The 24,568-nt window shown below is 38.4% G+C and overlaps 1 protein-coding gene across 3 annotated transcripts in view; it reads left to right on the top strand.

Annotated features, from left to right (window-relative positions):
- The first annotated feature begins 6,709 nt into the window (after positions 1 to 6,709).
- The window catches only part of MAP3K7CL (MAP3K7 C-terminal like), a 30,415-nt gene continuing 12,556 nt past the window's right edge, over positions 6,710 to 24,568 (top strand). The window contains exons 1-4 of one of the 3 annotated variants that reach the window (XM_066568649.1): positions 6,741 to 6,795; positions 8,901 to 9,034; positions 9,551 to 9,659; positions 17,577 to 17,635. In XM_066568649.1, coding sequence (XP_066424746.1) covers positions 9,590 to 9,659; positions 17,577 to 17,635 — 129 coding nt within the window. In that variant the 5' untranslated portion in view covers positions 6,741 to 6,795; positions 8,901 to 9,034; positions 9,551 to 9,589. Of the gene's footprint in view, positions 6,796 to 8,885; positions 9,035 to 9,550; positions 9,660 to 17,576; positions 17,636 to 24,568 lie in introns of all 3 variants that reach the window. The other 2 variants (XM_066568655.1, XM_066568663.1) reach the window with 2 other exon arrangements.

The following is a 24,568-nucleotide window of genomic DNA, read 5'->3' as shown; positions in this document are numbered from 1 at the left end:
TGCAATTTTTAAAGCAATTAAGGAATTATACATGAATGTGCCATATTGGTGAACAGTCAGCAGCAGCACAGTCAGTAGGCTTCAAATGCACAAGAGGGACTTGGACCTGTTGGAATGAGTCCAGAGGAGGCTACAGAGATGGACAGAAGGATGGAGCACCTCTGCTATGAGGAAAGGCTGAGAGAGTTGGGAGTGTTCAGCTTGAAAAAAAAGAAGGTTCAAGAGTGACCTAATTGCAGCCTTCCTATACCTGAAGGGAATCTGCAGGGAAGATGGAGAGGGAGTTTAGACAAGGGAGTGACTGACAAGAGGGAATGGCTTCACACTGACAGAGATGACATTTAGATGGGATATTGGGAAGAAATTCTTCCCTCTGAGGGTGGTGAGGCCCTGGCACAGGTTGCCCAGAGAAGCTGTGGCTGCCCCATCCCTGGAAGTGTTCAAGGCCAGGCTGCACAGGGCTTGGAGCAGCCAGGTCTAGTGGAAGATGTCCCTGCCCATGGCCTGGTTTGGAACCAGGGGATCTTTAAGGTCTCTTCCAACCCAGGCCATTCTGTGATACTGTGAATTTCTAGAATGTGCCCTCTGAGGGGCAGCATTGAAGAGCAGGTTTCTGTAAACAGCTACTTCTAGTCATACTATGGATTAGGTGTAAGGAAGGGAATAAAAAGTTAGAGCTTATTCTCTATTGTCTGAAATAATTGGTTTTCAAAGGTAACTCATACGTTTGAGAGCATTAACACTAATCTGTCAAAAACCCTGCATCGAACATGTTTCAGTTTAAGTGATAAAACCATCAGAATTCTTTCCTGTGGAGTACTCAAAATCAAACAAAAGAGGTGGATATTTTGTTAATTTTGGGTTTTGTTTCCTTGGTTTTTCGTGGAAAACTGACAGCAGAGCCAATTAGCATTTCTTTATTGTGAGAAATATCAATATCATCATTTTGAGAAGCAATATGTCATCTTGAATAATTAATTAGATGATGTTTAGTCTTTCATGTCAATATTGCACTTAGACAGCATTGTGTGGCTATGATGACCACCCTTAAGGGGAAGGAAGTACCCAAGATTCATAAATGTTCATTGGTCAAAAGGAATGAGAAAAGTCTGAGGGTCAGCAAACAGTCAGGAAGTTTTATTAGAGAATTACACACTTGGCATGAAAAGTGGTGTTAGTCCCTGACCTAATTTGTAAGCATGCAGAAGTGGGGTTTGGCTAAAGGGGTGAAAGAAAACAGGGGAATCAAAGAGGGAGGGAGGGAGGGAGGGAGGGAGGGAGGGAGGGAGGAAGGAAGGAAGGAAGGAAGGAAGGAAGGAAGGAAGGAAGGAAGGAAGGAAGGAAGGAAGGAAGGAAGGAAGGAAGGAAGGAAGGAAGGAAGGAAGGAAGGAAGGAAGGAAGGAAGGAAGGAAGGAAGGAAGGAAGGAAGGAAGGAAGGAAGGAAGGAAAGAAGGAAGGAAGGAAGGAAGGAAGGAAGGAAGGAAGGAAGGAAGGAAGGAAGGAAGGGAGGGCTTTGGTGGTTGTGTTAATTCCACCCCATAGTCTATGCCCATTCTTGCCCCTGTGCCAGACTCTCTGTGGTTCTTTCTCATGTAAAAGTGCTGCCCTATGTCCACCTTGGCCCCTTTATCAGTATTACTGAAGGCAGTTTCAGTGCTACATCAGTAGTGAGGGTTCAAGTATTGCCAGAATACAAGCTGCTGTTTGGGATTTTGTCACATTCTTCTGCATGCTGATTTCTTCCTCAGAGCAGCAAAGCTTCATGAAAGAGTTTGCTGCCTTGAAAGTGTTGTGCATGTACCCATGATAGCATGATGACCTCAGCCATCATCAAGTGAGGCTGTAATATCTTGTAGTGTCCTCTTCAGGTGAGCTCTTAAATGAGGTAAGCTAAGCATTTCCTTCAGGAACAGCAAGTCCAGTTGCAATGGAGTGATTAATCCATTTTACATGGATGTGAGAGAACAATCTCAGCTAGGACCAAGCTGAATGTAATTTATCTGCACAATTGGTAAGCAAAATTGATGGATTTTTGTTTAAATGCTGGTGTTTCCAGTTAGCCAGTGGTAGCCAATGCTGGCTTTGAACATTCAGCTGTTGACCTCCCAAGGAATTGCTGCACTGTCTGTGTCCTCCTTCAGCATTCCCTGCTGAGATCACCCACCATCATTCTTCCCATAATTAGCTTCTAAAGGTTCTTTTCATCTTGATGCTGATGTGAAAAAGTGTGTAAATTTGCACCCACTGATTTCTGACAATAGTGAAGCTTTTCCAGTAATATTTCTAACTTCAACTTTCGTCTTGTTTTCCATGCAGAGTTTCACAAGGGTCTTTGGCAGCATCCTATCTCAAAAGGCTTGCATTTTCTTTCAGCAGAATTAGCTTTTCACAGTTTCTGCCTGGAGTTTGCTGTGGAAGTGATGGAGTTTTTCACCAATCAGGTTTTCAAATAATTCACAATGTAGTTATTTGTAGATGATCTCAAGGCAGGTGTAAAAATTGCTGAATTGCTGGGTTTGGCTCCTGTAAATCCACATTACCTTGATCAAGCCAATCTTTGATTTCTTGGCAATTATCTCTTTTATTAAACCTGTGTGATCCTATGTAAGTGAATTCAACTATTGCATATCAATTTGCCATTAATTATAAATTTGTTTATGTCCTCTTTTGTAAGTCAGTGCACAATGTATTTTCCTGCTGGAGTTAATGATTTAATTTAATCTGATGGGGGTCAGCCATTCATGAGACTAGAACTTTGGTGAAAGTACATTATTTTTCACCCGTGTTAAAACACTACATAGGCAAGGAGACCAGAGGTAATACCCAAGAACACTCTTGGAAATGCTCTGTTGGTTGCTCCAGCTGACAGGATATGGGATGTTTGATTGTGAGTGATTTTGCTCTTTGTGTAATTTCAGGCAATATATATATATATATATATATATATATTAGTTTATTTCTTCTTGGGACATCTTCCATATGCTAGAATATTTAAAGTGTGTTTTTAAATAGAGACTGGCAATCTGCAAAACACCATTTTAGCTTGAATGAGATCATATGCTACTAAAATACTACTTATACTAGGACACTGAGATGAATTGAAAGTAGCACAGCTAAAAAGTGAAGGCAACAGGTGTTTTATTAGATTGCAGATATTGGCTTTTTAACAGCTGTAAAATAACTGCTACTTCATCCTAACACTTTTTGAAAATTTGCATGTTTCCAGTATTGAATATCAGTAAGTCCCAGTGTTCCTAATTTAGAGTATATTCCTTTAAAGTGTTTTTGATGAATAAAAAGTGATTTCCCCTTCTAGCACATCGCCAGTTTCATAATGTGATGCAGGACTGAAAGACTTTTGGTTGGATACCAGGAACCTGATAACTAAGAGTATTCTGAAAAAGGAACAAGGCAGGTTGTGCTCCTACACACACACACAAAAAAAAAAACAACCACAAAAACCACTCAACAAAAAAACACCCTGGAGTTATCAGCATTCTGTAATTTTCACAGAGATGACTGTAAGGTGTATGTGCAGTCTGTCAGGAAGAAGTATTTTTTGTGTTGCAAGAAATTGGAAATTAATTTGTTTTGGTGCAATTATTTTAATCATCTTTTTAGTAAGTAAGAATTGTGAGATTTTTTTCTACTCAAATGCCTTGGACTATTAATTTGAGCCAGTCACAAAGTGAATCCTCCTAGACTTCAATTTCCCCATTGTTTAAAATTGAGATCTTCCCCAGTTTACTCTTACAAAGTAATTTAAAGAACTTTTAAAAATATGCTGTTTGAGTCCATGTTGCTGAGAGTTTTAGCACAATCATCCCAAGAATAGATAGTTGATAAAGCAATTACAGTCAAATAATTCATCCTGATGCTTGGATCTTCTGTATGCAGAATGCTATAAAAATCTCACATTTTAAAAATATGCCACCTCCCATAAAGTAGTGGTGTCAGATGACTAATCATTGGGTATAGCACAGAGCTGATATTTAAATGCAAATTGGGGGCCTTTTTGTGCAGTTTTGGATCTTAGCCCACAATTCAGAGGCAGCGCACTTCACAGAAACTTCACACAATGTAACTGTGTCCAGTTCTGGGCTCCTCAGGACAAGAAAGACATGGAGCTTCTGGAGATGGTCCAGCAGAGGCCACAAAGATGATGAGGGTTCTGGAGCATCTCTTAGGAGGAGAGACTGCAGGAGCTGGGCCTGTTTAGGCTGGACAAGGCTGAGATGAGATGAGATGAGATGAGATGAGATCTCAGTAATTTCCAGGGAGGGTGACAAGAAGATGGTGCCCAGGCTCTTGTCAGTGGTGTCCAGTGACAGGACAAGGAGCAATGGCCATAAACTGCACAAGAAGTTTCACCAAACATGAGGAAGAACTTTTTCCATGGAGTGAGGCAGAGCACTGGAACAGGCAGCCCAGGAGTCTTGTGAAGTTTCCCTCTCTGGAGACATTCCAAACCCACCTGGACACATTCCTGTGTCACCTGCTCCAGGTGACCCTGCCTTGGCAGGAGGGGTTGGACAGGGTGATCTCCAGAGGTCCCTTCCAAGCCTAAAAGCTCTGTGATTCCATGAGTCTGGGAATAATACAGATTTAACTAGAAACAGTGAAATTCAAAAACACATGGATACAGTGGGCTACAACACATAAAATGATGACCTACTAAATTTGCAAGTGCACGTGCTATTTAAAGTGAGTGCAACTGAAGTGTCAGTCTGGAAATGTGGAGTGTCAGAGCCATCTGGAAAAAAGCACCCTGCCCTATTCAGACATCATTTATGTCCAAGACCCTTGCTGTCATGGATACTGGAAACTTTGCTTGTGTTAAGATTTCATGTAGAGAGCCTTTCTTTGGCTTTTCTGTAATGGCATGTAATGAAAGTTGGAGTTCCATCTGAATACCATTTGTCCATACAAAGCAGTATTTTACATTTGGGGAAAACCCTGGCTCCATGGAAACTGATGCAGAATATTTTTTGGGATTTTCTGTATTTTCAAATACTTTCACAGTAATTGGATGTGGAGCTGGACATCAATACCAGCTGATGATAATATTGAGCTGTAGAATGTTATTTGCTATAATGGTTGTGATCAGAGGCAAATCTCTCTTCTGCCCTTTCCAAAGGAGACATTTAGGAAGGAACCCTCATTTTTTTCAGAAGCACATTGAGAGAAGAGAAAATGGTCAGTGTAGTCATAGGTGCAGTCCGGCTTTCCACCAGCTATTTGGGCCAGAGCTCTGAAGTCCCACTGCAGTTAAAGACAGCCTCAAGAGATACCTAACTAATGGTGTAGCTGTCCAGTGCCTTCCCAGGTCATTCCTGGTGTAAAGGTAGTGTGGGTAGGATATTTTTGCAGTTCAGTAATTTTGAAGTATAAAAAAGGTCTTTTGAGGCCACAAGGGTAACTGGCAGCTTCCAGAGTTTTGCCCTGGTGAGATCAGTCCTGGTCTAGGGTCAGAAGGTGAGAGAGTGAGGAAGGATGAAAATTTTACTTTAGCCCTTCCTGTCTTTATTTGTCCAGCAACCTCTCTATATCTCAGCTGAGCCAAGGGAATCTAGGAATGTGTCTATACAGATCTGGGTTAGATAAACTCTTTCCATTAGGAATTTAAAGATGAAATATACCTTCACATACATTTTGAAGGAGACCCTCTTTTCAAGCACAAAACAATAAAGATATTTTGTAAAATCATTCTGTAATTGTTCTCCATTTTTCTCCACTTGTTCCAATGACAGTGATATAAAAATGTTCTCCATTTTTCTCCACTTGTTCCAATGACATTTTTCTCCACTTGTTCCAATGACTCAATCAAAGAAGTCATCTAGGTAGTACCTGTGCATGACAGGGGTTAAACTTTTATTTTCTGACAACAGAAAATAAAACTTTAAACTGAAGAAATTCATCTCTTGTAATACTTCAAGATTTATCTATTAAGTTGCTTGCCAGCAGTTTGGAAAAAAAAAAAAGCTATCTGAAATCACACTGGGAAATCCTCTGAGTTCAGTCAAATCTCTGAGTCAGCTTCATTTATCACAGCCATCACTGGCTGCTCTATAAATATATCTGCTTTTACAGCCTACACATTGTGAGATTTGCTTGTTATCTCCTCAGAAGTGAAGGGCTATAGTGGCTTCTCTTAAACAAGCCTGGCTCAGTCAAAGCCAACATGAACACAAGCCCAAGAGGCCGAGTGCATCAGTTGTTGTTAGCTTTGATAGTCCCTGCTATCATTTGAGAGTGTGCTTGCAGCCAGTCCAAGTTGGCAGTGTCAGCCCAAGCTGATTGGAGCTGCAGACATTTTTGCTGACTGGAGTCATGCTATCTTTGCCAGTTTGCTGGAATAGACACAGACACTGATTGGGTCATGCTGAAAACATTCCTGTCCTATGAAGCAAGTCTGTTTGTATTTCAGGTTTGCCAGGACTAATGAATTAAAAATCTTGGGCTCACCACAGTTTGCTGTTTAATAATGCCTGTAACAGAAGGATTTTTTCCTCCCTGAAGTATGACAGCATCATAATCCCTCATCCCTGGCAAGGAGAGGAAGGAAAATCAGAATTATGGAAAAGGGTTATCTTTTGGGACAGCAAAGCCTATGGGAAGTGCAGGTAGCAGCATGTTGCCCTGACAGCTGTCTCAGCTTCTCAGACCTTGTCAGTTTGTTGCTATGCAGCAGGTGCAGCCTTTTCTTTTATTGAAGCTTTACTCCATAAAGGCAACGACGAGCCAAGGCAGTGGCTGGCCCTGGATTATACAAGTGCAGACACTCCGCTAAGTGAGGTAAGGCAACAGGTGTGAAAAAATCCATAGAGCTCTTACAGCATTTAATCTGACTTCTGCTGCAGGTTTTTTACAGAGGAACAGCAGCCAGCCAGCTCTATAGGCAATTGTTGGGAAGATGAGAGCTGCTCATTAAATCTGATTAAGTTCCAGGTTGCCCACTCACTCTTATCTCTGTCTAGAGAGACAATGTTCTTCAATTCTGGAGAAAGCATGTGGGGAATTAGGGGCAGTTGGTCTGCATGTTTCAATATATCACCTTGTTTGCACACAGGCTTTTTCCATCCCTCTCTCTTCTCTGTGATTGCTTTTTGTGATGGAGAGAAAAAGAAAAATCCTTTTTTGAGGATTTCGCAAAAAAAAAAGGAGAGAAGGGATAAATGCAATTTTAAAAAAATGATAACAGGGTAAATGCTGTGTATAAGGATGAGATGTCCTTTTTTTCTGAATTAGAATAAAATGAAAATTTTCTTTTGTGTTTCAATAAAATTCATCATTTCTTACTGAAAGGGTATTGATTTTTGCCCTCACAGAGTAGATGATTAAAAGCGTTAATTTAAAAACATTGCACACCACAGAGTATGTGATTGGAATAAAAAAAAGTCTTGTAGCAATATTGTTATGGCAACTTTAAAAACTCTAGTAGAAGGCATCCTTTTTATTTCTTAGGCTATGATGTGAAATGTGAAGTATACTCTTATGTGGAAGACCACTTGAGATAGTGTCAGAGACAGTGTACAAACAGCACAGAACAATGAAAAGCCTTTTTTAAAGGATTTGCTTATCACTTAAAATCTCTTCATTTGGAGAGGTATTTTTCTTTACCTTGTATTGGGAAGTAAGGAAGGGAAATATGTTTAAGAATTTTGCATTGGTAGTTCTGTTGTATTTTAAAAACAGTGAGATGTCTCAGATATTTCTTATGAAGTGAGGGTGGGGAAAAGATCAAGAATGCTCAGAAGGTAAAAATTATTTACTCTGATGCAATGCACTTCAAAATAAAATATTTCACTTGACTCCAAGGGTCTTTTCCTGAATCTAAAGCATACATGGCTGCAATTTATTTGGCTTTTCTTTGCCTCTGCTCCACAGCTAACAGATTCATTTTTGTGGGTCTTGAATACTAGTAATGGTAAATTAAGAGCACTCCCTGATATCCTTCATATACTAACAGAAACAGACAATTTCAGCTTCAAATAAAATTTATTCAAAGTAAGGATTTTAGGTTATTTGTTGTTATTGTAAGAAAAGATGATGCACTTCAAGTAACAAGTAACTGTATCACTCTGGTAGCTAAATATAAAGAGAGACAAAGCAAATAAACAAGAAATACTGAAATTAATGGACCCAATGCAAATTTGATCCTCTTCCACTGATTGCATGGCATTGATGCCAGAGAAGTGTTTGATTCACTTGTACACCATCAAGGAAGATTATACTCCTGAAATAGTGTTCTGTTCTATTGACTTTTTGAGACTGCCAAATAATTCAGTATGAATTGGAATGACTTGGTAGCATTTTCATGCAGTACAATAGCTACTTTACTGTAAAACTGCAAGACTGTTGGCTTAGGAAACTGGCTCTTGTTTTCACCAGCTAAATGCCCTGTTGTCTGCTGACAATGAGTTAGTAAATTCATTGTATTTTCCTGATGAATTTTGTTTCTAATTCCCTAAGAAGTTTTTATGGTAATTTGAAAGCATAATTGTCCACCCATTTGGTATGAATACAATGTGTGCTGGATAGCAGTCCAGAGTCCTAAAATAAGTTTTTTATGGGCAGATCTTTTGCATGCACAAAGTCCCACAAACTTCACATTCTCTACATATGGTGCTAATCAGAAGATTAATATCTTTGAATTTTAGCAGCTTTGTGGTAGATAGTCAAGGGGATTGTTTACATTCAGCTATTCAATAGAGTTTAACCAAAACTGTTCATTCAAAAAGATAAATATACATAGTAGAGCTCAGAGTACAACTTCTGATGGCACAGAGATGTTTTAATTATACTGTTAGTAGCTAATTCTTTTATTGCTCAACAGTTCTTTAGTGCCATATTTGAAATGAACTAGCAGTTTTCTTAATGGACAGGGTTTCATCACACAGGGTAAAATCACTTTTTGGAATCGATGGTCTCAGAAGAAAGACAGAGGACTGAGTAAGGTCCCAACCCAGGAGCCAAATCCATGCAGACAGACCCCTACACCTGCACAGGCTTCCACTGAAGAATCACCACCAAGGTTTGGAGACCCCATGAATTTTTGGCCATGAAGTGTGTGACCTGCAGGCACACTTGGACTGGGGGAGTATGGGTGGAAGGTAGGAGGATGAGTGCCTCCTCATTGACACCATGTGGAGTGGTGTGCACGGTTCCAATCACAGGGCAGGCTTGGGGTCATGTTACTCTCAACTCCCCACCCCTTCTTCCTTCTTCACCTTCAGAACCAGGCAGTATTGCCACGAGTCAAGGCTTGCTGAAGGGGCAATGGCGGGGAGCAAGCAGGTGAGAAGAGAGGCAGCTTCCTTTGCCATCGTTCTTTCTAATCTATAAATAGCAAAAAATAAAAGCAGTCTCTGCACTGAATTTCACTTAAATTCTTTTTAAATGGAAAAGAGAAATGGCGCTCCCTTGACTTTGATTCTAAACATCTAGCTAGGATGGGAAAGGCAGCTGCGAGTGCATGAAAAGCATTAAAACTCATTTGTTGAATGATGTCACATGCTCTCTAATAAATATATTTTTTGTATTATTGCAGCTGGAGCAAACAAGTAAAAGCATTGACTCAAGTGCCCACATGATCACCACGGCCAGAGTACCTGCTGATAAGCCGGTACGAATTGCCTTCAGCCTTAATGATTCCCCAGGTACAGTTTAATTTCTGGAGTAAAACACAATGCTTTTAAATTTAAACCACATCTGCTTTTAAATTTTACATTAATTTACCAGTGTTTACAATATCTAATGTAGTCCAGTGTAATGGATGGATTTTTTTTCATGAGTGGTATCTTGTGGTCAGTTTTCCTGTCTGATAACTTTTAATGTTTCCATTAACAATTTCATTAGACTAAATCCACTAGATTGACAGTTTCAATCTTTACTTTCTTTCAGTAGTTTGTGGAATGCAATTAGGACTGTAATTAACTATCAAATTTACCTGCATGTGCAGTACGTCTGATTGTGTGGAATTGCAAAACAGGAAAAGTAAAAGGATAAATTTGCCTAGAGGAGGAAGAGACTTTTTCTAGGGGGAAGGTTGGAAAGCGCCACACATGCCCAGCTTGGTGAAAGGTTTCAGGAAACAGGTGCCCCACATGGCACGTTCTCTCAGACAGCAGCAGAATTTCATTGATGTTTATCCTATCAGCTCATGCTGAGGGAGTATTAATTTCCCCAAACATACCCTGTACACACACGGACCCTTTGGAGTAGATAAATATTATTGGTTTGCACCTTCAATGTTATTAAGGACCAGAGAGCTGTTGCCAAACACTGAAAGTCAAAATTAAATAAATCAAAGGGGAAGCTTAAAAGCATCCAAAAAAAGTTGGCTGCTGCTTTTGCTAAAGGTGAGTGCCTGGAGTCAGGGCTGAGATGTGTTTATGGCATGAGGTATAAGGACAACAGAAACCTATGCTGTTGAGAGCTTTATGGGACTCTTTGCATTGCAGGATAATATGATGGTTGGTGCCTGAGGTTTGTGTGAACAGAATCTCAGCTTGAATGCAATTTTCTATTTAAAAAATATTTTAGAATATGTGTTATCTTTCCTAGCTAATTGTTGTCTACTACTAGTTTTCAGCTACAATACTGAAATACAATCTCATCCCCCAAGCAAGGGAATTAAAAACCAAACATCTTCATATATTATTGAACCTAACTTTCAATTCATAAAGATGAGTGACAAAGAAAGATTGGGACAAGGAATATAAAGAAACATGTGATAATCTGTGTGCCTTTTTCATAAGTTAAAATAACTTGGTAATTACATTTTTATTACAGAGAGCAGTAAGGAATCATTCAAATCTCTCAAGATACAGTCACATGGTAAATTTCTTGCAGGAATTATGGCATAGATAGGTCTTGAAGAGAGATATGAAGGAAAGGGAAGTGCTCTTACAAATTATGAAAAAAGAATGCTAATGTGAGACACTGAAAACAAGTCAGGGAAAGTTGAGACCATGGGAAAATCAAAGAGAGCAGAGTGGTTTGTGACAAGAGACGGCAGTAGGAAATGACAAGGTTGTGAGTAGCTTGCAAGAAGGGAACATGAAAGGCAGGAAGCCTGACTTCCTTAACATTGCATCATATTTTATTTTCTACTTTTTTATCCTGCTAATAATTCCAGCCTCTTTCTTAACCTTTGCAGAAATAAACTCAGTTAGAGTAAGGTAATCTTTTTCTTCTACATATTGTTAAATTGTTGCAAATATTAAAATTGTTAAAATGTTGAATCCTATATTGTAAAGATATAAATGTTCCTACAGTGTGCAATCCAGAATCTTCATGAGTACTGATAAAAAAACCCAGCAACCAGTAGAGTGAGTGCCATGTTCCCCTCTGCATCATATCTGTTTGGGGGCTACCAGGAGGTCTAAACCAACATTATTGTTTTACCATACCATAAGAATTTCAAGTGCTTTTATGTTAGGTATATTTCAAGAAGGTAAATGAAATAAGCTTTTAATAGGTGTGAAAATTTCCAGGAAACCATAATTGAATCAAGAGAGTACAAACAAGTACTTAACATATTTTTTTTAAGATGAGCTACAAAAACATTCAAAAGGTAGACCTTTAGGTATTCTGTAGTAGGTGCTTTTTTTCCCCCTTACTCTTTTATATTTTTTCACCTTTTTTTTTCTCCTTGATGAGGATATTTGTTTTCAGTTCAAACAGGAGTGACCTGATGTGTGATAGCAAAGCATCAGCTGAAGCTCATGCACTGCTAGGATACAATAAGTTCTTGGCAAGGGCTAAGTGGTGAGGAAATCTCTCTGACTTAAGCTTTTCCTTAAATTCTACCTCACTTGAAAGGCACAGTGACACATTTTGCCAAGAAAGGCTGCATTCTCCTTCCGGGGGCTGTGCAACTGCTTACTAGGAGGAACTGACAGCATAACTGGATATAAAAAGAGGAAATGGAATGTTTCTTCTGGGTGGTGATTATCTCACTGGCTAGGATTGTAACCAAGCAGTGGGTGTGAGGAGCACTGAAAGGAAAAACTACTCTCAGCTTATGAGAAGAAATTACTTTGTGTTAACTGACCTACAAAACCAGAGCTGGCCTATCCCGAGTGTACAAGAAATAATGTGTCTCACATTATTTGTCAGTCAGCACCTGATGACTGAAATTCTGGCCAGCTTTGTGAGGTATTTTTAATGTGATTGTAGAGTAATCAGTTCCTTAAAAGTCTCAGGAGCAGCCCATCAGAGGATGCTATATAAGAAGGCAGTTTTATTGTGTATCTCTTATTCCTGTATATATAAATGTCTATGTTTGGCCCTTTCACTCAAGTTCACTAACACATTTCCCAGGGTGTGTCTGTGCACTCTGTCACAGCAGTTTGACTTAAGGTACCATTTTAAAGTAATGAATTGGACACATACTATTTCAACCTACCTTATATCACTTGGAAACTAATGCAGCTTGAACTGAATGTGGTGTTCCAAGATTCAAACAAGTGTTCCAAAGTTGAAAATTCATTGTGGTTTGTCAGCATCAATTTAATGTTACCCATGAAATTGAATATGTCCTAATTTTGATCAATCTTACAAATACATGAACTTCATGAGATTTAGACAGCTGGATTTGTTTTGTGTAATAGTTCAAAGAGAAGATTTATAGATTCATCTTTCTTTACCTTGCCTTCTCAAATAAAAGCTTGAATCTAGTTGAAAAGTTCTGCTCGTGGCATGTGGTGATAAATGACTGGGTCTGAAATTGTTAGTGAGTTCTTTAATTTGAAATTAGTCTACCTCTGACAGCACTTTATGGAAAAATCACTGACAACAAAGGCAAAATGTAGATCTTCTAATGAGCCTGACAGACAGTGGAACAGTGTCATATTTTTGCAAGCATAGCAAAATTACTTATTTTACTCTTCGTTATGCTCATTATCCTAGTGAGTACAAGGAATTTTTTGCTTTTCTAGTTCACCATGCTAAACTATTTTGCAGTGGTTGCTTCTTCAAAAGCAGCCTTCAAATTCCTACCCCACCCTTGGTTGTGGTGGCTCCAGAGGCACTGATTGACAACCAGTGAGAATTGCTAAAATATATGGCTAAAATTTACAGAGCTAATTTCCTAAATCTACACCCAACCTACAAGGCTTGGTTCTTGGGGAATTAGATGGGAAATCAGGTGAGGCAGCCTCAAAGGGACATTCATCTGAGGATGCTTAGGTTTGAGTGAAGGTATATGAAGCATATGTGAAGGATTTTGCTTTTACCTCTTCTGTTATGGACTGTTTCTATTTTTGGGAGGTCCACAACTCTCATTATTGAGCAAGCCTTCACATCCTATTCCTGGGTGGGGCAGTGGCCGTTCCCCACTATTTTACCAGTGAGGTAACTGCGAGGTTGTGCGAGGTCGTGGCAGGCAGGGCTGTGAATAGAAGCCCTGGAGCTGCACAGAGCAGTGCCAAGTTGCAGTCACTTAGCCACACAGCCTTCCAGGATGAATCTGATGAGTCTGTGCTTGTCTGCCAGTGTCCAGGCCCAGAGCTGCTGCATCTCACAGCCCTCCCGGGGCCAAGGCTGGACCCTGACAGGCACTTTGCCACTGTTGTTGGTGCAAGTTGTGGTGCTTGCAGTTCACTTTGAGCACTTTTCCTGTGCAAGGGCTGATCCACTTACAGGATAGCAGCCTACTTATGTTACCAATTTAATTCTTTAATTTAGGAGGAAGAGATCTGAATACATTGGCCCACACATGTAGGAGAAAAAAAAATAGGACCTGACTGTATAATTAAATACTGGATCATAACTCAGTTACTCAAGGAAGCAGAGCTGTGATTAGCATTTCCTAAGTTTCAAGTGCTTGATTTAGCAACCTTAATGTGCTTTCAACACATTTAAATTTTTTATATTCTATTTCTGTCTATCTTAGTGAAGATCATAGAGAAACTAATTTTCAAGATTATACTGGAAGTGAATCAGATGTTGTTCTTAAAGGATTTACTGCCTTTAGCTCACAGTTCAGTTAAATGGAACAGCCATAGAGGAAAAGTTTTGGGTATTACACTTCATTGTGCCAGACCCAAATCTTTTCACAGCAACATGTGAAGGATTTCTTTCATTTGACTACATGATGGAGGTCTGGGATATTGGAATCTCCAGGAGGCCATAACATGATTAAATAAGTGAAGCTTTTCAGAAATCAAGCTTCATTCTCAAATGTGCAAATTTAGCATATATCAGCTGCCTCAGGGCTAGTAGTGAGCTTTTTTACAAAGCCAATCAGTGTTAATAGAGTTCAGATACTCTTTGTTACAAATGACAGCTTTCAGGAGTAAGCCAAGCGAGCATGTGAAGCTGATGAAACAAACATGAAAATCACACTATTTCATGCACACAAACTGAGTCTTTGGCTAAAAACACATGGGTTTTGATCAGGATACATGTCTTTAGGGCATTTTAAAAAATAGAACTTCAAAATTAGATTTGGGATCTATGGGAAATCAAGAAATGCTACTCATTTAGAAATCACGTGACCAGATACATTAACTTAGGTGCCTGTAATTAAATCCCCGATTTGATTCTTTCACATCACGGGATAGTGCTGTTGACTTTGCTGATATGGCCATAATATGCACATGTACATTTTTCCTTCTTTCTTATTTCCTTTTGACCAAATCTGGACTCATTTTCAGGTGCAGTGAGTTGCTGTCTCTGCTTTTTAAATATATTTTTATTTTAAATTAAGTAAGCCTTCAACAGCCAGTTTGAATTTTTCCTTATGTGTTTCTTTATAGTGACTATAGGGATAAGTTGTTGTTTGTAACTGGTGAAGAATCAGCCTAGGTATTTTCAGGGACTTGTGACAGAAAAGCCACTAACTCTATTATAAAAGAAGACTTTGATTATATAAGTGACTCTTTATAATAATCTAGATATTCATTAAAAATTGCTAGTTAATTGAGAAAAGGGAGAAAATAGGTATTTCAGAGTTCTGTTTTCTAGTTAAGGAGAGGTAGAGTAGAAAATAACAAACACAGATCAGGAGATAGTTTTGAGAATGTTTTGATCTTCAGAATAATTTCATTGGCCTTTCAGACATTTTTGTATCTGATTTTCAGAGTCAATAATTTTTAAGACTAGAAGTCAATGTGATTTTGACTGGTATTCTGCTGGTAAGGGCAATAGCGATTCTTTTGAAAAAAAAATACAAGAGTTTCTATCTTTCGTCTTGACATCCTGAAAACATCCTCAAAAAGTTTTAGAAGATGAATAACTGCTTTCATTTGCTTTCCCTTTCTGTGAAATTTAAGTTTTCATTATTACCAAGTGATTTTTATTGTTATTGTTGTAGTTGTTACTTTGACAACAGTGAAATACTGATCTGGGGCAATAATTTATTTCACACAAAGCTGTGGGGAAAGTCTTTTGTTGTTCTTTTTGTGAAAAACAAGATTGTAGTTAGCTATGAGAATTTCTGTTAATTTTTGTAAACTTAATACTTCAGCTGAAATTCTCAGAAGAGCCAAAGAGAATTAGGAACTCAGGATAATTTCAAAATACTGAAGTCTGCAGCATTTCTCGATGATGTTCTGCACATCAGTTGATGATCTAAACAAGTCTTAAACTAGTATAACTAAAAAAAACCCTAGCAGCTGTTCAATAGATGCTAGGGCAAGCCCATTATAAAATGTACTATGGTATGTCATAATGGTTAGGATACCAGTGCATTCTATTTTTAGTACCATTGACTCAGTCACTTGAGTTCAAAAAATAAGCAGGGAACATCTGTTTATTGAAAGGATTTCCTCTACATTAATTTCTCTCTCTATTCCATCCTTTATCAAGTACTTCCAAATTTTTTAACTGGTTCCTTTCAGAGTATGATCCAATTAATTTTCCAATATTCTGACACTGCATTAATTTTATTTTCTTATTAAAAGCTGATGCTGTGAAAATGTAATTACTCTCTCATGTTTCTTCAATTTTTTTTTAATCATTTGGAGTGTTGCTTGTGCTATATTTTTCTGAATGTTAAGATGTTCAAGATCCCTCAATAAAGCTCCTGTACCAAAGATTGTACTGCTGGAATTGCCAAAACAAATAGCAGTTTAAGTGCCATCCATGACTCTGGTCCAATATCTCTGTCAGAATATTTAACAGCTATTCAGCCAAATACCTGTAGAGCAGCTGTAGCCCTAGTCAGACCGAGGCTTATTCCATCCTTCCTTTTAGCCTTGCCATATGATTCATCTTTCTTCTTTTAGAATATTAGACTATTTATATATTGTACAAGAAAGCAATAGCAAATTAAAGATAAACACTTGCATATTAGCATGATACAATTCTGTACAATTAAAGCAATTTAAGTATTTTCCAGAGTTGGCATGCTTGACATATGGTGTGAAGAAAGAAGGGTGACACTCACATGACATGGGTATGACTTTTTGATAATGTAGCAAGACAACTACTCCACGAAAATACAGGAACTTCACTTTATTTCCTGAGGGGATTCAAGAGCTTTTGGTTTTGTATCACTATACTATTTTTCTTCTCTGAGCATCTCTTCCCAGAGGCTGCCCAGCTCTAGCTATATTATTGAGTAAGGCTCTGACCATGTGTTAGCCAGTATGTTTATTTTTCATGGGCTAAGATGACTTATTTTACTTTTCCCCCCTCCTTTACTGTATAATCACAGAGGCCAGGAGAAAGAGATATCAAATATTTGAGAAATAATTTAGATCCTAGTCTGTATTCTTTTAGAATCCTTCTTTGATATGAGGTCCTCTTGATCTTGTTGGGGTTTTGTTGCTGTGTTCAAGCCTACACAGCAGGTTGCAGGATCTGAACTGTGTTAGCAATTTTCTCCTGGAAGAACCATCCTTATTTAATTTTGACACATTACAAATAACTGACTGTAAGCTAATAGTAACACTCTCCTCACCTCCCATAACCTGTAGTAAGATGAATAAACAGTCATCGCAGTCCAATGCAAAACTGAGAGTGTGAAAGTCACTGAGAAAGAAATATTGCACTGGCGCTACCAAGTGTGATTCATATTTCTGATCTCAGGCCAGCTACTAGTGGGCAGGTGTCCACATCACAACCCTGACATAACTGGTGCAATCTGTCCCACCTTTGCTGTAAGCCTGTTCTAAAAATAAACAAAAAAAAATCCCAAACAAATAAATAAAAACACAGCTTGGTTTGTTGTCATGATGGAACTAACTCTAGCCCATAAGGATTGTAGTTGACAGGTAAAGTCCTTTAAGACAGTTCTTTACTTAGCACTGTAGTGGAGAGAGCTCAGGAAGAAAAACAGTTTAGATTTATTTGTTTTATTAAATTATCACATGTTCTACTGGACCAACTGCTTTGTTTCTTAATCACTGCAGTGCAAAATAGACTTTCTGTATTTCCAGAATGTAAACTTTTCTTATTACCAGTCCACTAGTATTTTCAAGGATTCTACTGAGGCATCTCAAGTGTAAAAGATAAGATGTCGGGGTGTTTTCAGGATCCCAATATTACTGTCCATTCATTAAACAGATTACTTGAAATGCCCTCTTTGGTAGACAATAACTTTTAACATTGTGTTTACCTTTTAGATGATGCTTCCCCTGAAAACTTCTCTTTGGCATTTCCAGAGCTAGATCAGCAGCTGCAGGTAAACTTTTCTTCTCTTATGACAGTTCTACTTCAGATTTACTATATAAAAAGACTCTGATTGTTACACTATAGTGGAAGTTTTTAGTGGTGCTTTTCTAGCCTGTAAATATTTAATAAGACCGTATGTATCCGTAGAAGAAAACCTTGTTTTTTCAAGACCTACAGAAAATTTTTAGTCCAACTGCAGGGAAATTACTATTTTAACAATCTTGCCTGCTTTTAAGATTTTCCATCCAATTCCTGCAGTGCTGCTGCACTGCAATGAAGAGAGTTTTTGTTCAACTGATGGGAGAAGGAATGAGAGGGGCATTATACATTCTAATGCCTGCAGGCTGTGCTATGACTGATATCATCAGTTTTCTCAGATGCATTCCAAGAGAATCCTTTGGTTACCAGTCTGATTTGTCAGCACAGAATGATGGGCCCCCAGTATACTGGACAGTGAGCAACTGACGGCAACTCCATGGTCCTCTAGGCACAAAACCAGTTCTGCATCCAGGGATTATTTCCCTTTCCTCTGTGGTGATTCTGGAGTGTTTGATGCCTTTGGTAGACTACTTCAGATCATCTGTTTTCCCAGGAGCATTTGGACTTCCTCTGATATTTCACTCTGAAGGCAGTTGTTTCCTGACTGTAAATTGAGAAGGGCATTAGTAGACCACTCATTGTGCAATAATGTCATCTTTCCTGTGCCCATCAACTGGTGAGGCAGCACAGGATGGCTGCTGACTTCAAGGGTGACGCTTCTGTCCCGCTGCTCTCACCAAAAGGATGACTGAGAAAGGAATGGAGGAAGACAGAGACACTTCTTGCTCTATCCCTCTCATCCTGAGGATATGGGCAGGTTCTTTAGGCATAAATAGGAATTAAGGAACCAGGTAGTATGTTAACCTCTTTATTCCAGTAACCTTCCAGTGCAGCAAACAGGATCGGTATTTTTTTTCCTTAGAAGAATTCAATTTGAGAAAAGCAATCATGTTTCATGGCTGGAGCACTGATTTGAAAGTAAAGAACCTGCATTTTGTTTCCAACTCTCTCGGTGACACATTGGTTAATCCTGGAGTTTCTTCATCTCTCTGTTCATCTCTGAAATTAAGTTAATAATTTTTACCTTTTTTGTTGAAGAGCATTAAGACCAGTAAGTAAGGATTGCTCTAAAAGAGCAAAGTATGATTATTATTGCTGCTATTGATACATAAAACCAATATTACTAGCATTATGTATAAGTACTTTGAAGGACAAGTGATGATTTTTTTCTATTAAAACTTTTATGACTTTTACATTTCTGGAATCTATAATATACTCTAAATATGGGATTTCATGATAGGCTGAAAATGCTCCTCTGGAAGCATTCAAGTGTTCTGGATATATAATAGCCCTTCAGTAAAAGTTTTTAAGTACACACTAGCACAATCCCCCTAAGTGTACCCAATTGGTCTGTTAAGTACTTGGCATTTGTTTCAGAAAGCCTTCCTTTACTCTCATAATCTCAATATGATAACAAATTCAAAGAAACAATCAAAGGTTTTGGTTAACGTAATTTTCTTTTTATTATCCTTCATAATCTGTCTTGGTAATATCAGGGTAGCTGAAAGGATAACTTGTGAGAACTACCTGTCTGACTCAACCACTTAAAAGTATAAAATTTGTGGTAGCACTTAATCCTTTTGTTTTCAAGCTTATGTGCATGTTTATATTGCAATGCCTTTATGTTCATCCAAGTGCAGTGAAGTCAATGCAGGGCTCTGAGCTGGTGCAGAGATAACATTGCATTCAAATTTAGCAATAAACACTTGAATTTCCTTGCTTTTGTCAATCTGGATCACAGTTTCATGTGATAACTATTTAATGTAATGACAGTATTTTTAATCTGCTTTAAAATTTCAAACAAGCAATAGCTGTTACAAAGTTATTGTTTACCTTATTGTATTTCTTATTAATTATGTTTTTTTCAATCACTGCAATCCAAACTGCTACAGATTTGCCAGAACTCTACGGCATGTGCTTGCAATTCTTGCCAGCTTTGAAACAGGTAGCTCCTGTATTACAGAAACAGGTAAAATGGGCTTCACCAGGACCTGCAGAAGTAGTGAATGGTGGTGTGCCTTGTCATTCCATCCATGCTTTTTTCTGTCCTGAAGTGCATTAATACAGAGCACACACATGAAGGGTTGTGTAAATGAACCTTTTAATCAAGTGTGGCAATAGCAGCCTGAAATGCTTGAATCTGTAAGAATGCTGGTTCATATGTTCATAATAAAAATATCATCTCTGAGAGCCACAAGATTTTCATCAGTGTGCCATAAATACAGTCAAAAACATTTGAATTTTATTTAAAGAAGCAAACTATAAATGCAGGTTATGTGGCAATACAGTAATAGGCAGCTTAAAAAAAAAGTAATAACTTTACAGATTTCAAGCATACAAAGGCAAATTTTGAAACCTGTTTTAAAAACAAACAAAAAGCCTAAATTAGCTGATCTTTAAGCTGGATTTTGAAAGCAGCTTCAAAGCTATGTAAGTTCAGCGAGTCACTTGGAAAATCAGAGCCTTAGAATTCTATGCATGCAGGCAGCAGACCACAGCCTGAGTACCAAGCAATTTGCACCTCTGTTTTAGGCTTCAAGCTCTCGTCCTCCTATGTTAGGCCTTGGCAGACAACTTGGCTATTTGAGCAGAATTACCTAGTGGTCCCACTTTTCCTCCCACAGTTCTTCCATACCCATTCCCCGGGCAGCAGTATCAAATGGCAGGGCAAAGTTCAGAGCAGCCTCCCCTTGGCAGGGTAACAAACCCTGCTGTCCAAGCTCTACAGAGGTGGATGTAGAATTGCCTGGAGAGAAGGTCTTTCTAGGAGACTTAGCAAAAAAGCTAGTTCTCTATAAGGACTCTTACTAAAGGACAGTTCTAGTTGCAGCTTCTTTCTGAAAATAAAAATGATCAGTCTGTGTATTCTGATGTATTAGCTAGCTTCAGACTAACATGTTTTATTTTCAAATTACTTTTTTGAATGTTACATTTTTCTACGCATTCCAAGAAGGAATTTGTAAAAAAATAACTACTTTAAATCAAAATTTATATGTGATCTGTGGTCAACCGGACATGACAGCCTTTTGTATGAGAACAGGTCAGTTTAAGCTATATTTGCAGCTTTATTATTAAAAAAAACCCCACACAGACAACTAAAATAACTTCCTGCTAAGTTATCAGTGAAACAAAACTCATATTAATAAAGTTCTTGTTTTCAATTCCTTTTGTTTGCAGTATGGAAAATTATTCTCTTCCCACTGACAAGCAATACCTGCTTATTTGAGCTTTGGTGTTTTTCCCCCCTCCTGTGTGTGCCATGTGGTGGGCAGTGCAGCAAGGGAGGGCAGGTTACACCTGGCACTCTGTCACTGGGAAAATTTAACCTTTGCTTTGTCTGGATTGGTCCCTGCAAGGCACTTCCTTGATGAGCTGCACAGTGACCCTCTGACAGAAATTTTACTATGGGTTATGTGCTGTATTTAGAAACCTACATCAGCACCCAAGGCCTTGTTGTTCAGGTCACTGAATGGAGAGGAGGGTATCTGGTGTTCATACCTGCATTGCTATGCCCTGTGCATGGCCTGTCCCATTCCAACACTTCCTGGGACTTGCTCAGTTCACCTCTCTGCTCCCCATCAAAATCTTTATTCCAGCTGAGAGCTTGATCCTGGAGAGGGAAGAACACAAGTCACATATGGATGTTTCTACAGGGTGTTCTATAGTTCTTTATCTTTAGATGAGGCTCTGAGCAACCTGGTCTTGTGGAAGGTGTCCCTGGCAGGGGCTTGGAAGGAGGGGATCTTTAAAGCCCTTTCCAACAAAAAACAATTCAATGGTTCTGTGATCTTGTCTCATGAAATTGTGAGCTTGAGGGACATTTATGTCATATTCTGTGTTACAAATCTCTGTCATTAGATGACTATAAAATTGCTGCAACAGAGAAAAAGCCCCAACCATTTATAACATCCAACCTTAAGTCAAAGGATAGTTTTTCTCACTTTAGTAGAAAATGCTCATATAAAAGAAGTAATGCAAATGTTAACGGGGCACTGTGTTGTGTGTGATATAAGCATTTAGCAGAAACCTTGTTTACTCTGGAACTTTAATTGCTTCTACTGAATGTCAGGATTTTGTTAGACACATTAATTTTCTAAAGTTTAAAAGCATACTGTTTTTTTAAAGAGGATGCTGTAATTTTTTTACTATGTATTGGTTTCCATGAGAATTCCTAGAGGACTGTGTTGCTCTATAATTAGATTTGATTGCCTATGAGCTTGATAAGTCTCCTGTAATGCTGCTGTGATAACTTTGGTCTTAGATTATGTAAGACCATTTTATGCATGTATGTTAACATGTATGCATGTTCACCAAGTCAGAGCATCATACTATGGTTAGAAAAGAATGGAAAATCTCCCAGGAAGGAGAGCAAAACTCACAATTGCTCTCACCCAGTTGACCTGAATTGTTTGGAAGAAAGAGAACTGTTTACTTTCATAGTAAAACCAGACTAGACTAGATGCACCCTAAGATGGGTGTCTGAAACTGGTGGAAGAGTTCCAGTTGCACAACAAAAAGTAGCTGCAATGTGCTATTTTTACTTGGCACAATGTGGGTTTTTCTATCATAGAAGAGTGCACAAGGCCATATAATGAACACAGGCCACATTCAAAATATTAGCATTGGATTCTTGACTTTTCCACAAGAGCTCAGCTGAAAGTTACCAAATTTACAAAAAGCAAGACACCACTCTTTAATTAGATCAGTGCTGAAGACTTATAGACAAGTTCACATGAGCTGGAAAAACTGCCTGATACAATTTTTTCTTGAAACTTCAACTTTTTCAGGAGAAAATTTTAATTTTTTTTCACAATTAAACACATAAGTGCAATGATGGTGAATTTAAAAAATCAACTGTTTTAAAGCTTTGGAACAGTTGAGTGGCACTGCCAACTCTACAGCTTTTGTGGATATGGAATGCTGATTTTCATATGGCAAGGCAAAAGAACTTGTCATGTGAGTGAAGAAAAAAAAAAAGCCCAAACCTGAAAACTTTCATTCTGTGTCAGCCCAGCAAAGATTTTATTTAGAAGATCTCCTTCAACCTGCCTTAAAAAGCAGGCAGAGAGGAGGCTATCCAGATGATTAAAGGAATGGAGCCCCTTTCCTTCAAGGAAAGCAAGTCCCTTCCAACCCAAACATTCTGTGATTTTCTGTTTCTTCATGAACTGATTTTGCATGTCGTCTTCCAACATCTTTCATGTCTGGATTCTGAACAAAAGTCTAAATAAACAGTACATATGTCTTGTAAAGATCTACATATATATGTGCAGTTTCGGGATGGTCTATAAAAGGATCTCTTAGTGTCTACTTGCTGAATTCTGTAGAACATTTCTCAATGTTACTGTTTTGTTGAGTGAGTTACTCGACAAAATACAAGGAAAAAGCAGACCTTGTTGAAAATCAGGCTTAATAGGACAGACCACCAGTATAACTTACAACTCTAGCTTTTGTACTAGCTTTGTGAACAAGATCAGAGATGCTGCATGTGCATATTTTGCCAGCTCAGGAAAATGAGGGTGGATGACACTGAAGCCTGAAATAAACAGGATTAAAAGTAGAAGTTGTTGCCATTAAATGTAACCTACTTTGTCAGGGATGTTTTTTGCTTGTCTAGCAGGTATACTTTTATTTATATTAATTTATGTATAGGCAAGGTACAGCAAACTCAGGCTGTTCTAAGAGGAAAGTAAAGTATGGCTGTTTACTTCTGAGTGAAAAAAAAAGCATACTGCAAATTCAACTTCATTAAGGCCTTCTGAAATGAGTCACCTTGGTAAACTAGCAATCCCTTAACATAAAGATGTTATACAGACCTCATGGAATGCCACTGGGTATTCTGTACTGCAGTATCTGCAGTTGCCTGGCCACAGACCATTAAAAAAGTTCTTCAATGTGGAATGGAGATTTGTATCTCTGCTTTTCCCATGTTATTGCAGGAGAAAGGGTTTGCTAAATAAGCCTGTTTCATATGCTATTGACCAGAAACTACTCATGGATGCTGTAGATAATATCTCTGGAGCCTTTCTTAGTAGTTTGCAAATTACAGAGGAGCAAAGGAAATTCTCCAGTGCTGGCTGCCCCATCCCTGGAAGTGTTCAAGGCCGGGTTGGACAGGGCTTGGAGAAACCTGGCCTGGTGGAAGGTGTCCCTGCCCATAGTAGAGGGGCTAGAACTTGATGCTCTTGAAGGTCCTTTCCAATCCAAACCACTCTATGATATGATCCAATTAGATTCTATCTAGTAATTTGAAAACATTGTAACATTTATGTTTTAAAGAAATAATACACTAATAATTTAAAAGATTCTTGATATAGTGCCTACTACCATCAGACAAATTGAAAATAATTTTATGAATAGAAATTAGTAAACTGATTGTTTAATTTAAGTGCTAAAATATCAGTGTAAGAGAAAATGTCACTGAAGAGGAAACAATAATAGGAAGGGGTTTAAAAGCCAGCAACTGGTTCTAAGTGAGCCTTAGATACTAAGTTTCAGCATGACTTGATAATTTTTAGCTCTCTATATATATCTTTTGAGTGGGAAGCTGGAATATAGAAACTGAGAACTGTTTTAATTTTTAAACTGGTTTAAGCCAGCTAGATTAGTTTAGAAACTAAATTGGAAGCAAATCCAAGATCTTTTCTGCTTTGTTTTGTTGTGTTTTTCTTTTGAAGTATCACTGTTTGGGGACTTTCCCCTTGGTACTGTTCAAAATTGTTTTATTGTGACACACTTGGTGGCTGATCTCTGGTAGATAGCAGAGATGCTGCTTTGGCTCATCCACACATTCTTGGATTAGAGCACTGAGACTTCTATATTCAGTCTTGCTAAATTTATGCTT

This window comes from Molothrus aeneus, chromosome 2, assembly GCF_037042795.1.
Source record: "Molothrus aeneus isolate 106 chromosome 2, BPBGC_Maene_1.0, whole genome shotgun sequence".
NCBI lineage: Eukaryota > Metazoa > Chordata > Aves > Passeriformes > Icteridae > Molothrus > Molothrus aeneus.
The sequence above is the reverse complement of the archived record's forward strand: the minus strand, read 5'-3'. Positions and strand labels throughout refer to the sequence as shown.